Source organism: Panthera leo, chromosome C1 (assembly GCF_018350215.1).
Source record: "Panthera leo isolate Ple1 chromosome C1, P.leo_Ple1_pat1.1, whole genome shotgun sequence".
Taxonomy (NCBI): Eukaryota; Metazoa; Chordata; class Mammalia; order Carnivora; family Felidae; genus Panthera; species Panthera leo.
The window spans coordinates 104,687,031-104,701,058 of record NC_056686.1 but is presented as its reverse complement, the minus strand read 5'-3'; the positions used below and the strand labels follow the sequence as shown (position 1 = coordinate 104,701,058).

At 41.9% G+C, this 14,028-nt stretch overlaps 1 protein-coding gene across 7 annotated transcripts in view; it reads right to left on the bottom strand.

The window, feature by feature from the left end:
- Nucleotides 1–273: 273 nt before the first annotated feature.
- RPRD2 (regulation of nuclear pre-mRNA domain containing 2) overlaps nucleotides 274–14,028 on the bottom strand; it is a 97,611-nt gene continuing 83,856 nt past the window's right edge. For 2 of the 7 annotated variants that reach the window (XM_042953845.1, XM_042953846.1), the window contains 4 exons: nucleotides 13,166–13,426; nucleotides 10,941–11,141; nucleotides 6,738–7,919; nucleotides 6,415–6,597 (listed from right to left, as the gene is read on the bottom strand). In XM_042953845.1, coding sequence (XP_042809779.1) covers nucleotides 6,509–6,597; nucleotides 6,738–7,919; nucleotides 10,941–11,141; nucleotides 13,166–13,426 — 1,733 coding nt within the window. In that variant the 3' untranslated portion in view covers nucleotides 6,415–6,508. Of the gene's footprint in view, nucleotides 7,920–10,940; nucleotides 11,142–13,165; nucleotides 13,427–14,028 lie in introns of all 7 variants that reach the window. The other 5 variants (XM_042953848.1, XM_042953847.1, XM_042953844.1 and 2 more) reach the window with 4 other exon arrangements.

The window sequence follows — 14,028 nt, the reverse complement described above, 5'->3', positions numbered from 1 at the left end:
GCCATTAGGTAACTACAGTATCAATTCCTAAATAGACCTCAGCGTTATACCCTTTTCCTCAGACTTAACTAAGCATCAAATGCGCTCTTCCCCAGCAGTTAGAAGCAATTTGGCAGTTTTACCTTGCACTTGCTCCTTTCCTTCAAAGCACGCGCTTCTCCTTACTTCTATGGGGGTGGGGGTGGGGGTGGGGGTGGGGGTGGGGGTGAGAAGGGAGAACAGGATGTTTACTTAAGAGCTATCTCACTTGCGTGAACCTCTTGTAGCTTTGTCTATGCAGTCTCAATGAGTTATTACTCAGCAATTGTGAACAGCAGCTGACTGGACATGTCCATAGTTACTCATAAACAAGTATGAGAAACGCCCCAATACCCCAAAACCCATTTGGATGATGTTTGTGTTACTGCCTACATACATGAGTGGGTATCGCATCCCTCTTCTACAGAGTGCCTTAAATAAAACAATTCAGGGGTTTGAAGTTGTGCATTTTCAACATGCCCAGAAAGGCAAATGTGGAAGTCTAAAAGCTGTTGATTCCTTGGGGGTGGAGAAAGAAACCAATTGGGCAAATCAAAGTGCCAAGAGGGGATAAGGAAAAGGGTGAGCCAGATTCCAGAAGCAGCCAATACAACTGTATGCCCTACCTACTGGGTGTATTCCTAGGCTGCTATTTCTGAAGTGTCCAGTGACGTGTGGAACTTCACGTAATGAAGGTTGCTATTTAGAACCTTTTACCCCGCCAGTGACCTAGGTGGGGTCCAGATGTGGTGACTCTCTCTTCACCCCTTAAAGCCAACATTCCTTTTATTAAGCTTCACTGAGGTATGAAAAAGGTATGATAGGGCAAGAGAGGGTTAAGTGTGGCTTATGTATGACAGACTGCCATTCACAGCAAGAAGGGTAGATGTGGGAAAAGAATGGATCAGAAGGATCCCTACCACCACCACCCCAACTCTAGGCTTGCTTCAAAAATGCTTCTTCACTCACAACTGTACAACTTTTTGAAGACATACACAAATAGTTATCCATACAGTATATCCCACTTCATGACCAACCACTCCCTTAACATCTTGATTTTACCCCACCCATCATCCCCTTTCCAAAACTGAATTACACAGAGGATCAAACAGAAAACCCACACGGCCATGAAGATCACAGAGGCTCAGACTGCCTTCAGTGACACCGAGCGCTGGAAGTCAAAGGGAACACTTGGATTAAGATCAGTGTGAGAGGGGGAAAGTCAACCACACAACAAAGGAAACCATACTTTATTAAACTGGAAAACAAAAACATAATATTGGGGACAAAGAGATTAAAAAAAAAAGAATGGCTGGAAGACAGGCAAGTGCAAGTGGTCACAAGGAAGGGACAAGACAGGTGGTCTGTGGTATCCAAGAACCTCAAATGTGCAGGCACACACCCCGTCCCCTTGACCCCTGTCGCACTTATACCAAAAGCCAATACAATCAGATCTTCAGAGATGCATCCAGGCCTTCTTTCTGCATCCTGTAGCTGGTTTCACCTTCAGCCCTGGACAGTCATGTAGGGTCTTTGCTGGAGAAAATTTAGATTTTCCAACCATAGGTCTGCTCCACAAAGCAGCAGTTTCAGCTCCTGAAGAAGTTTTCTCTCCTAGTTGTGCTCACCACGGAAGCCAGGAGACCTTGGTCAAAGCCCGAAATCTCAAAGAAAAATGTCAAACCTTCAGAACTAGTTATTTTATTAAATGATATTAATACACATTTCAAAAGGATTTCATTGTTGTTGCCTCTAAAGCATGTACTTGTTTTGTTTTCCACACTGAACACGTGAGAATATCATTCAACATATCTAATTTTAATCTTAACAGGCACCCCCACCCATTCAAAAAGGGGGGGGGGAAGGGGGAGAAAGCAGTATTTTACAGCGGCTTCAAAACAATTAACAGCTGAAGCTTAATTCTGCATGACCCGATAACTTCAGGACTGATAGTGAATATTCTGCAATTAGGAAGTTTAGCATATTCACATTATCCAGATAGGTTAGCTGTACCATATATATCACAAACGTTGTATTCCTGGGATCAAAAAGGATAAAAGTCCTACTCTCTTATCATTTTACCCTCCCTGGCATCAAACCAAAATCCATTTATGCTCACCTTTTGGGAGGGCAGAGGGAAATAGGGAGGGGGCTGTCATCTAAGCTGACTGGAGAGTAAACTCTCAATACTTAAGGACTTGATTTCTGATACTATCACTGCGTTTTAAGCAGTACCAGCATATTCACGACCCCCCCACCAATTCTCTGTCTGTGATTTTACAGTGAGCACCAAGGACCTTAGTAACAACTTTGCATATTCTGATTTCATATAAATCATGTCCTTGCCAAGACACACTATGTTATGCTTTCTTTAAAAAAAAATCTTGTTTATTATATTTTTAAACTCAGGTTGAAATACAAAAGTCAGAGCATGGGCGTGGAGTTTTAAATCACAGACACAGAAAGAATAAAACCCCTTTGTTTCATGTTATGAATACCAGAATTGTCTTTTTTGTTTCACTATATCACATATATACATTGTCGTCTTCATTTACTGCTGTAGACAGACTTCCTTAAAGTTAACACCTGACAGTCACACACAAATCCTCCCTCCCGTCCATCCTGAAACAAACTCAATGAGGATTTTGTAGCTTAAAAAACAAAACACCCCACAAAAGAGCCCAACCCTTAAAAGTCCATCTTTTAAACTGTACAAGGTCTTCCTTTCATGTATTAGTCATCATGCTTTTGAGGACAATCACCCTGCCCCAACATTTAGGAAGCCACTTTCCTGACATCTCCACATTTTCTGATAAAATCAAATGGTCAGAGAGCCTTTTCAAGTAAACGTTACTTTTAGCTTAAACAAGAGCAGCAGAAAGAATTCACATTCTTTTATTCTAGAATGAAAAACATCCCACTTAATTTCTGCAAAAAAAAAAAAAAAAATCCATTTCAGTTCTGAGTCAATTAGAACTCTCTCCCCCCTCCCCCCACCCCTCCCCTTACTCTTGTTTACACTTTTCCCTAAACAAATGTCTCAGGACTCAACGTAACTATATCATTTCTTTGCTTTGCTACACTACACACCCCACCCCACACACAAGGTCATGGCATCATGCATTTTTGTGGGGGAGAGCTACAGGGCAGAGAGTCTCGAGAGGGTCAAAGACACAACAGTTGGCTTAAGACCAGAAATGCATCAGGAAGATGAAGGGCTTGTGGCCTCCTAGCCACAGAGCACATGGCGAGCCCAAATAAATAACATGGAATAAATTACACAAAAACTCCCAAACTATGACGCACACCTGGTTTAAGCTGCTCTTGATCTGAAAAGCAAGTTTATGCTGACACAAAGAGTCATCTTCTGTCACTATGTTGTCCACTCTCTCCCATCTTTAATATTTTACTAGAGGAATCCAAAGCAATCCCTATACTTCCTACAGTTCTATACTCACAGAGAAGAAAATATGAAACTTGCTAGGATTCCCTAAAAAAAGAACACATATTGTTTTACTCATCTAGCTGGATATTACCAGTGTGTATACCTTGGGGTAAGACACTAAATAATATAAAATAATAGTAAAGCAGTATTTGCTTTTCAGTGTTCCTTGATATAAAGTTATAAACACTCAAAGCGTACTGATTGTCTTTTTTCCCAGTACTAGTTGTGGAAATATAAAGAAGCCTTTCAGTTTGGGGAGAAGGAAAGCAAACCATTCTTGTGTAAAATGACTAAGGGCAGAAACATTCTTTATTTCCTAGGGGAAGCAGAAGGTGGGGATAAGGCTTGAGCCTTGAAATGTGACAGGCTGCTAGCTGTAGAATGGGGGAAATTTGGATTTCTCAGGTCCTCCTCTGTAAAGATATGTATACCCACTTGTCACTAAAACACTTCTGAAGAGGTAGAATGTATAGAAAGATGCTATCCAACCTCCTCCTTTGAAATACCAAGAACAGGGGTAAATACAGGACTAGGGCGAAGAGGAAAGAAAGATGCAGGTCAATAGTTCCCTTTCCCTACTACTCCACCTTTGCTGAAAACCATCAAGCATCACTTAACATTTGGGAGGCACCATGGTAAAAACGTCTATCTCTTACACCAAAAAATTCAAAGATAATATTTCAGTTGTGCCTTTATTAGCAATTGTCAACTGTAGTGACTTTTCTTTCTGGCCAAAGCAGACGTGCAAACTGAGGGAGAAAAAGTCAATCAAGAAAGAAAAGCAGGAAGCATGAGCTTGGTTGCAGGACGTGCCAAGCTATAGAAGTCTCCCGTTCTCGTTTATGAGCGATGGGCAGGTCACACGGCACCGTTACTGGTTCCTGTCTCTAACTCTAACATTGGAGGCACACCTTATTTTAACCTGGAGATTATATTTAGCCCCCTCTCTTTCATTCCAAGGATGAAGAGTAATAATTTTTACTAGGATAGAATGACACCTGTATCTCCTCAAAGTTACAGATAGTCCTTTAGAAGAAGAGGTTCATTTTTTTTTTTTTTTTTTTGGTAAGATTTTAGGAGAGAGGTAAAGAACCCAACTTCAATAGGTCTTTAAAAAACAAAACAAAACAAAACAAAACTTCAAAGGTCCACGGTCTCCCACCTATTTCCCCTTGCAACATCTCTTGGCTTGTCAGCAGGGCACAGAGCATACAGGAAAGGGAGCCAAGCTGGTCACAGTAGTTACTCAATGGGAGGGAGAAGGGGAAAGGAATCCTTTCATTGACTACTTGATAAGCCAAGCCCAAAGAACATCCCAACATTGCACGTTATTCTCTGTACTGATGGAAGTTTTATTTCAAATGTAATACTCTTCAGTAAATGGGTAAGATTTGTTTTCCTCCCCACCCCCTCAAACCCCCAGCCAAATGAAGTGGCTCTGGTTGTGTTTCTTTGCCCCCCAGCCTCTATAAAATACAAGTAGCTTGGGTTAAGTGCAGTGGGAGAGCAGACTGGATGGAATAGTGAAATGCAAGCATGTTTGACTTGTTAATTTCGAAGGGAGGCCCTTTGTCATTAAAAAAAAAGATCAAAGGAAGGAAATCAAATAAAAACAATAATAAATCAAACTCCTACTTCCAATGCTCTCTAGACTGTTCAAAATGCTTTTCCCTTGGTTTCCATCAGTACCTGGGAGGGAAGAATGGGCGTTTTGGTGCAAAGAACGGAGGGCCCCTAGCAAAAGGTGGCCTGGGTCTCTTTAGACTGTGGAATGGGTCTCTGCTGAGAAAAGGTTCCCTAGGCCGAAAGTCTGGCCGGGGATTCCGCAAAATCATACCACTCCGGTTGATGGCGTCTCTGTGTGAGGGACCCAAGTGGGGGCCACTGCTGCTGTTGCTGCCTCCCCCACCTCCTCCTCCATGGGCTGGGCCCAGGTGCTCCAGAGAATGGGAGGGTAGGCTGAGGCTCTCTCGTACACGGCTAAGGCCAGGGCCGTTGAGGTCCCGTTGGGTGGGGCCCCCATGGTCCCTGGGTCCTGGGAGCACCCCAAAATGCTCAGCCAGGGTCCCTTGAAGAAGGGAACTATGGTCCTTGGGAAATACTGCCACAGCTCCCGCCACTCCGTGCTCTGCCAGTGGTGGAGCTGGGAAGGGTACAACCCCAGAGTGGTCAACAGGGGGTGGAGGAGGAGGTGGAGTAGAAAAGGGAACACCACTCCCACCACTGCTGCTATGTTCCCCAGGGGGTGGAGGAGGGGGTGGGGTGGGGAAAGGAACTCCGCTGTGCTCTCCAGGAGGAGGGGGTGGGGCAGCATGGGCCAGGGCTGCCTCCTTTGTGAAGGGGTTCGAAAGATCCACTGTGGGTAGATGAGTGGGTGCATCTCGAGAGAAGATACCCCCATGATCCTTAGGAGGGGCAGGTGGGGCAGATGACGGCCCCACTGGCTCTCTCTGGAAGGGTGTCCCATGTTCCAAGGGGGATGGGGGGAGATGATGCTCAAATGTAGAGTTGAAACTGTTGGAACGGAAGCTGCCGACACTTTCCTGAAATTGGGGTGCCCGTTCCTTGTATGGTGCTGCTTTAAAGCCAGTGAGGCCTCCGCTGCCCCCACCCCCAAGGGATGCCAACTCAGAGGCACTTGTGGGGCCATTGTCAAAGGAGCTGCCTGAGGTGCTCAGATCAAACCAACCCACCCTTGAAGCCTCGCGCCCGTGTCCTCTATTTCCCTTCCCAGGAACTCGGACGGACTCTACGGTCTGTATCGGCTCCCCTGACATCCTCCTATTGGATGCGTTATGATAACCCAAGGTTTCTATAGGGGCCCCCTTCTCTTCGGTGCTGTCAGGCAAGTCTAAGCAGGAGGAGGAGACTCGGGTTTCTATGCGGTAGTGCTCTTCTTGCTGCTGCTGATCAGTGGCTGTCAAGCTGGGCTGGGTGAGGTTTGACAGGCCAACACCATCACTTGAAGTGCCCTTGCTGGGGGCCTGCCCAAAATGCTTATCATCCGAGGGCTTTCGCGAGGCATTTTTAAGCATATTCTTAAACTCAATCGTCGACGTGGTGGAAATGGTGGGGGCCAGGACTTTCTCCACGCCTGGTGTGGGTGGGTGGCCCGTGGGAGCGGCAAGGGTATTCTGCGGAGAGAAAAGGGAACGATGTGGGACTGGGTGAGGAGGCTCTGGGTACTGCTTCTGCGGCAAACCGAGATGCCCAGTGGTAGACTGAGACAAGCTATTGTGGTTGGAGTCAGGGGTGAAAAATGAATCATTCTTACTCGGTGACGGTGACCGGTCAGACCCCGGTTCACTCCCTCTTATGCTGAAGGCACCAAATAGCCCGGGGGAAGAGGAGAGACGGTCACAATTCTCACTAGAGTCCAGGAGAGCCCTTACAGATGGAGGGAAGGCAGACTTTACCCCGAATTCTTGGGCCCTGTGGCTATAACTGGAGAGGATTGGCTGGTATTCGGTGGTATCAGAGAGCTTGCTTGACTTCAGGATAGATTTGGCCGGCTTCTTCTCTAGGTTCATCATGGCAGAGGGTGGAGGCCCTGAGTATTCAAAATCTCGGTAATCCTCATCTTCCTGGAAAGAAGTATCTGGATAGAACTTCTCCTGTGAAGAGTCCATCAGTGAAGATGGCCTCTCCATTCCATCCGAAGGCTGTTTATAGGGTGATTCACTGCCCAGGGCAAAAGGTCGATATGTAGATACAGAATTGGAGAGTTCCCGGGGGTAGCTTTCCTCTCTCCCAGGGGGTGGTGATCTTGTACTGCTGGGTGTTGAGGAACCAGGGCTAATGATCTTAGAAAGCAGGGACATGGTGTCTACACTGCTGGATGTGGGCTTGTCCATCATCTCATCCTGGGTGGGCGTCCCACTCCGTTCGTCCCGCACAGGGGTTCCGTCAATGTTGTCAATTGACGTGCTAGTAGGGCCACGCTGGAAGTCTGAGGGGTGGCTTTCTGCTGGGGCACTGGACCCCAAGCTGCTCAGGATTGGGATGTTTAAGTTTAAGCCACTGAAACCAGGATTACCTTTTAAGAAGTTGTGGATCTTCATTTCCAGGCTTGGAGAGGTGGACTCAGACTCCAGCTTTGGCTTGGAGATCTCTGAAGATTGGCACATGGCAACTTCAGTAGGTGGGGCAGCAGGGCTAGTACTGTGGGTTCCTGTAAACCCCATAGAGTTGGATGGTAGCTTAAAAGTAGTGCTTGGGAGCCCTGGGCTTTGCCCAATTGAGGACTTGCTAGCTGATGTTGAAGAGACTTCAGAAGTTGATGAATTAGGAGAATAGTTGAAGCTTTTAGGAATAAAGGATTGGGTACTGGAGGACAGATTTCTTCCTTTGATGCTAGAGACTGTGGTGTTTGCAGGGGAAGCTGAAGTGCTCTGGGATGCAGCTTCGCTGGCTGGGACTGGGTTCCCAGTAACACTCTGAAGCAAAGATGACAGGCCTGTAGAAACAGAGATTAAAGGAGTTAAAAAGAACAACTGCCTGCCCTACAATTAAAACAATGTAGGCTAATCGGATATTCTCATTCATTCCAGCGGGAACCAGATAGACATTAAAATATGAGGCCAAAGAGAATCCAGACCAAACAAGCAATGGCTAAGTGTCATAGAAAATACTGGACCTATTTCTCAATATAAAGAGAGCAAATTATTGAAATGTTTCTAGTACAGTCATCAAACAAGTCTAACACAGCACAATAAAAGGCAACAGGAAAGGGGAGATTTTAGTGTCAGAATCATTCATAGTTTAAACAAGACAAAGCAGGAAGAGAAAGGAGGCAAATTATCCTTAAAATAACACTTTAAGCCATGATTTCTTAACGTCTGATCTGTGGAACTGTTTCTGTAAATGCAAATAGATATTCCTTTCTAGCCTCTGCAATTGTTTCTAGTAAGTTAACAAACACGGTTATTTATTCTCAAGAGAGAGATCACGTATGCACATTGCTGAAATTTGTTTGAACGGGACACTTTTTTCAAGCATCTCTTGCTAGACTTTGGGGAAACAATGGTTTAGCTATCATTTTTGGTTGTAAAATGTAGCAATAGTAAACATGCAAACACACACCCCAAAGACTTACAAAGGTAGATCATCTTATAGCTTGGAAAATTTAAGAATTATTCATCTACCCAAGTTGACACTGATGAGATTCAACCCTACTCACTGATAGACAAAACCTCAGAAGCTCTGAGAAAGAATTCTTTGGGGTAAAGGCTGAAGTCCACCAAAGCAAACTGCTCCTCCTGTAGAAAATTTTTTAGAAAAATACTTGACAAAGAGATAAAAGGAGGTCCTATAAATTCAATCATATTTTGGCAAATTTACCCAATTTCTGGTCATAAATGAAAACCTTTTGGGCATACTTCACCTGGATTTGTAGCTTTTCATCATATACTAAAACTGTTCCTTCATAATGGTGTGATGAAAGACACCAGTACTTCATATGGTACTTTACTTAATGATTCTTCAAGATTTCAATTTTAATCCATATTTACCAACAGACTTAAGCTCTGAAGAATTCTGAGATTACTCCATCCTTGGAACATTAAAAAAAAATTTTTTTTTTTAATGTTTTATTTGTTTTTGAGAGACAGAAACAGAGTGAGCAGGAGAGGGGCAGAGAGAGGGTGACACAGAATCCGAAGCAACTCCAGGCTCTGAGCTGTCAGCACAGAGCCCGATGCAGGGCTCAAACTCATGAACCATGAGATCATGACCTACACCAAAGTCGGACACTTAACTGACTGAGCTACCCAGGTGCCTCCATCCTTGGAACATTTTTAACTGCCATAAAGTTATATATATAATGGTGCATGATACCCAATATTCACTAATATCTGAATAACTGAAATATTATTTCAATTATCCTGCTGAAACAAACAAACAAAAAACATGTTTCATTTCCGAAAAGTTCTCTGGCTATATAACTTCCCCCTCCTAACAGTTTCATTTAATTCTTAGCAGCCACTGTTCATACCAAAATCAGAAGTCCTCAAGCACTAGAACATGACATATGACGTCATGATTTTTAAGATATTTCAGCATATCTTTCAGATACTGTGGGATTTCTTCAAAAGATCATCTTGTTAAGATAGACACTACTCAGATTTCTGATAACAGGTGATATAGTCCCTTACCACTTAATATTAATATTTTTCTTTGATTTTTTTTTAAAGTTTATTTATTTAAGAGAGAGTGAGAGAGGGAGAGTGAGAGAGAGCACATTGTCAGTGCAAAGCCAGACTTGTGAGGTCATGACCTGGGATGAAATCAAGAACCAGACGCTTAACCGCCTGAGCCACCCAGGCACCGCAACTTTCTTCAATCTTAACGGGCCATACTCTATTGGACTTTTTGCCCATTGAAGTCATTCTTTTGTATTAAAAATCTGTCAATAATGGCTGTGGGTGACACAATCAGAGCAAAGTTCTAAGAGATCCCTTAGAATCTCTATAGGCTTTTAAAAATGCATCTATTTAAGTTGCTGGATAAAGTTTCTTAAAAGTCAAGCATTCTATTTTCCACAAGGAAATGAAAGGTGATGAACCACCCAGTTACTCCACAAAGATTGTCTTCTGGGGTCCCCAAAAACACATTCTGTCAGAACACCTAGTTCTGTTCAAATTTTGCCTGATGAGAAAGTCCATATGATGCTGGTGTCATAATCTACTGAAAGGAAAAGCTGTAAGTATTATTAATGTCCCCTGGAGGCTCCTGGTTGAGAACTTTGATACAGAGTTAAATCACTGTATTGAAGATATTGCTCTGATATTTATAATTCACTGAATAATTATACTGAGGTGCTAAATAACGATTGTGCTTGTATCTGGAGGTTTTGAGAACAGAGAGCAGGTATGTTTTATGAAAAAATATTAAAGCAGTTTTAGACACAAAACAGATAATTAACAAAGTATACTAGGTTCAAATAAGGTAGAGATTACAGGTACAGAGATGTGGTATACCTACAAATAAAGGCCTCTAAATTAGGACATAAAAAAAAGAAAATCATTTCTCATAAGATTTTTGATAGTAGATTGACCTTTCTTACTGTCTTTAGCTTTGGTTAACATTAAAAATATAAGCCTCAACATATACTAACCGGTCCTCAGAGCTGGAATAAATGCAGCCCCTAGAGGGCTCATGGTGTAGGTAAAAGAATACTAGAATCCAGTCAAGCAATCTGGCTTTTAGTCTCAACTCATCACTGAGTAGATAAATTTGTAACCTTAAAGCAGGTCACATCACCTCACTGAGCTTTATTCTCCTCACCTGAAAAGGAGGGGATTAGACCAGATGGTATTTTGTCTCCTTCAGCTTTGACATTTTCTAATTCTATAAATGCCAGCTTGTAGATAAGAAATATAAAGAAGACAATGAACTAACTGTATTATACATTTCATGGCTTTGGATGCTTCAGAACTGGAACCCAGGATTCAAGTCCCTGTGGCACAGGTCAGTTTACCTTGCAGTGCAGGGGCTGACTGTGTCTGGGTTTTGGAAAGAGCAGACAGAATGCTCTCTGGGGTGATCTCCACCTTTGAGAGGATATTTGCCAGAGGATTGTGAGATGTTGTCGGGGCAGGTGCAGGTGTTTTCAGGCCAGTGCTGAGGTTGCTGGGACTTGTAGGAGTTCCTGGAGAAGGTCTTGATGCAGGACTGACCCCTGGTGGCAGAAAGATTAACTCAAGAAAATGCGGTTCAAAATGACCATTAAATTCACAATAACTTTCCACTCACTCAAACCAGTTTGGTATGTTTAACAGGAATGCTTCTGTGACAGATCCACAAATAGGGCATATCATGGCTTGTACAAAGGAAAAAATGTGAAAATTAGATTAAAATCTGCTCCTGTCTACTTTGAACACCCCTAAAGTAAACAAGTATTTTCAGATGTATTTTTTAGTTTTGAGAGCCAAAAGAGATTTAGGGAACCTACTTCTTTTCTTTCTACCAAATGGCATCAACACCACAGAATCTTGTAGGTGCTCAGTAAATATTGCTGGCTCATTATGATCAGAGACATTCCAATTGTGTAACTCAACCCACTGCATAATTCTATGTGATTAATAAATTATTTGCTTTTGAAAAGGCCTTTAAAGTGAGATTATATAAGCAACTTCCTTTACATCTTTATATTTTATTTATTTTTTTAAGCAAGTTCCATGCCCAACATGGGGCTTGAACACATGACCTTGAGATCAAGAGTCCCATGCTCCACCAACTGAGCCAGCCAGGTGCTCCTACATCTTTATATTTTAAAACACTGTGTTAATTTTTAATTCAGAAAAAAAAAAACGGTATATAATAAAAAAAGAAAATAATTTTTGAATGACAAAAATATGAATAGGTAGATATTTCACAAAGAAAAATAAAAATGAAAAAGTTTTTATCACATTGTTAATCAAAAAAATGTAAATTAAAACAAGTTACTTTTCTTTCTTTTTTTTTTTTTTTTTAAGTAATCTCTATACTCAATGTAGGGCTTCAACACATGACCCTGAGATCAAGAGTTGCATGCTTGAGGTACCAGGCTTGATTCAATTGGTGGAGTGTGCGACTCGATCTCAGGGTTGTGGGTTTGAGCCCCACATTGGATGTAGAGATTACTTAAAAGGAGCTGCATGCTCTACTGACTGAGCCAGCCAGGCACCCCAAAACAAATGGCTTTTAAGACTGAATTTGACAAAGATTAAAATAAAACAAAATAGTGCTGGAGAGGCTGAGAAACAAAGGGAACTTTCATGTGCTTGGTACATAAAATAGTACATTTTTGGTGATCATTTTAGAATAACATGAAAAGATTAAAAACCTGTATGTTGGCTGGGGGGGAGAGGGGTAAATGGGTGATGGGCATTGAGGAGGGCACTTGTTGGGATGAGCACTGGGTGTTGTATGTAAGCGATGAATCATGGGAATCTACCCCCAAAACCAAGAGCACACTGTACAAACTGTATGTTAGCCAACTTGACAATAAATTATATTAAAAAAAAAAACAAACCTGTATGGGTTTTTTTGGTCTTTATATGAGAAATATAAATTTAAGTTTTTATAAAGAAATTAAGTAATTGGGATTTTCTTCAAATTTATCAAGATTGGGTAAGGCACAGCAGAAACCAGAGTGGCCATGTGTTTCTACTGTTGAAGATGAATGATGAGTACACAAAGGTGCTCTACTTGTGTGTATTTTCATTAACATTTCCATTAAGGAAAGAAAAAGCCCTATATACTCATCAACCATTTAGGAAGGGTTGTGCATAGATTTTAGCATCAAGGTGGTTCATTATAGTATTCTTTAAAACAGTGAAAAATTACAAAAATATCAGATGTCTAGTAATAAAGGCTTAGATAAGTTCATATACAATATGCTTCAATTGAAAGAAAAATTATTACAAATATTTAATCTACCAAAACATTCACACACACACACACACACACACACACACACACACACACACACACACACACTGGTAAAGTTAGACACAACTGGTGTCTTTCAGGGTAGTAGGGTTGCAGGTTATTTATTTCATTCCCTTATTTTATTTTTCTATAATGACCATGTATTGGTTTTTCGACTTAAAAAAATCACTGTTAATTTAAGGAAAAAAAGCAACAAAAAACCCAGACTGATGATGGTTCAATTGGAAAGATGAAAATAAGCCTTTTATCTTCTTTATGGGGCTTACTTACCAGTATTTTTCATGACTGATGTCAGGCTACTAAGGATGGAACTGATCTTTGCCAGATCCACATTAGCCAGGTTTGGCAAAGCCAGTGCTGGAGAAGGGGACAGAAGAGAAGTATTCACAGGCTTTGGAAGAGGGGGCGTTGCTGTCATGGTCACAGGCACTGGGGTACACGAAGAGGCCTTGGAGATACTTTCTGTTGGCTTTGTGGGTACAGAAGTGGAAGCAGCGGACTTCTCCGCAGGTTTTTCCTTCCTGTCCTCTACTGTTTAAAGAAAAGAGGTGAGACTGCATTACTGCTTTCCAGACTTGACTTCCAGTATGAAATGTGTCCTAATATATCCGGATGTGGGGGTATAAAGCACAATGCTTTAGAGAAAAATCATTCACTCACTTCATGATTTTTACATAAGCCATACTCTTTATGTTGCTTCCCTCCTTCAACACCTGCTTAAAATAAATTTCCCAAATTCATTTTTTATCTTTTTAAAGATTTCTTTGCATTTTCTTAGTATTTGTGTATTAAATTTGTACATTTCTGGGATCATGTTATTTGGTACACACGTGTTCTTTTAGTTACAATATTTATAGTCATAAATTACCCTGTCTTTTCTTTTCCATTAACCTGAGAGCTTTCTAAGACATAGAAACTTATGCATTAAATCCAACAAAACTCCAACTGCCTAACAAGAATGATTATAAAAGCTTGGGATGTCAGAGAAACAATGCACCAATCCAGGTTAATTTTGTTTGTGTGCGTGTGTATATATGTTAATTAGAATGTATGTAATCTCTACACCCAACATGGGGCTGGAACTCCAGACCCCAAGATCAAGAGTCACATGCTCTTCTGGCGCCTACTGACTG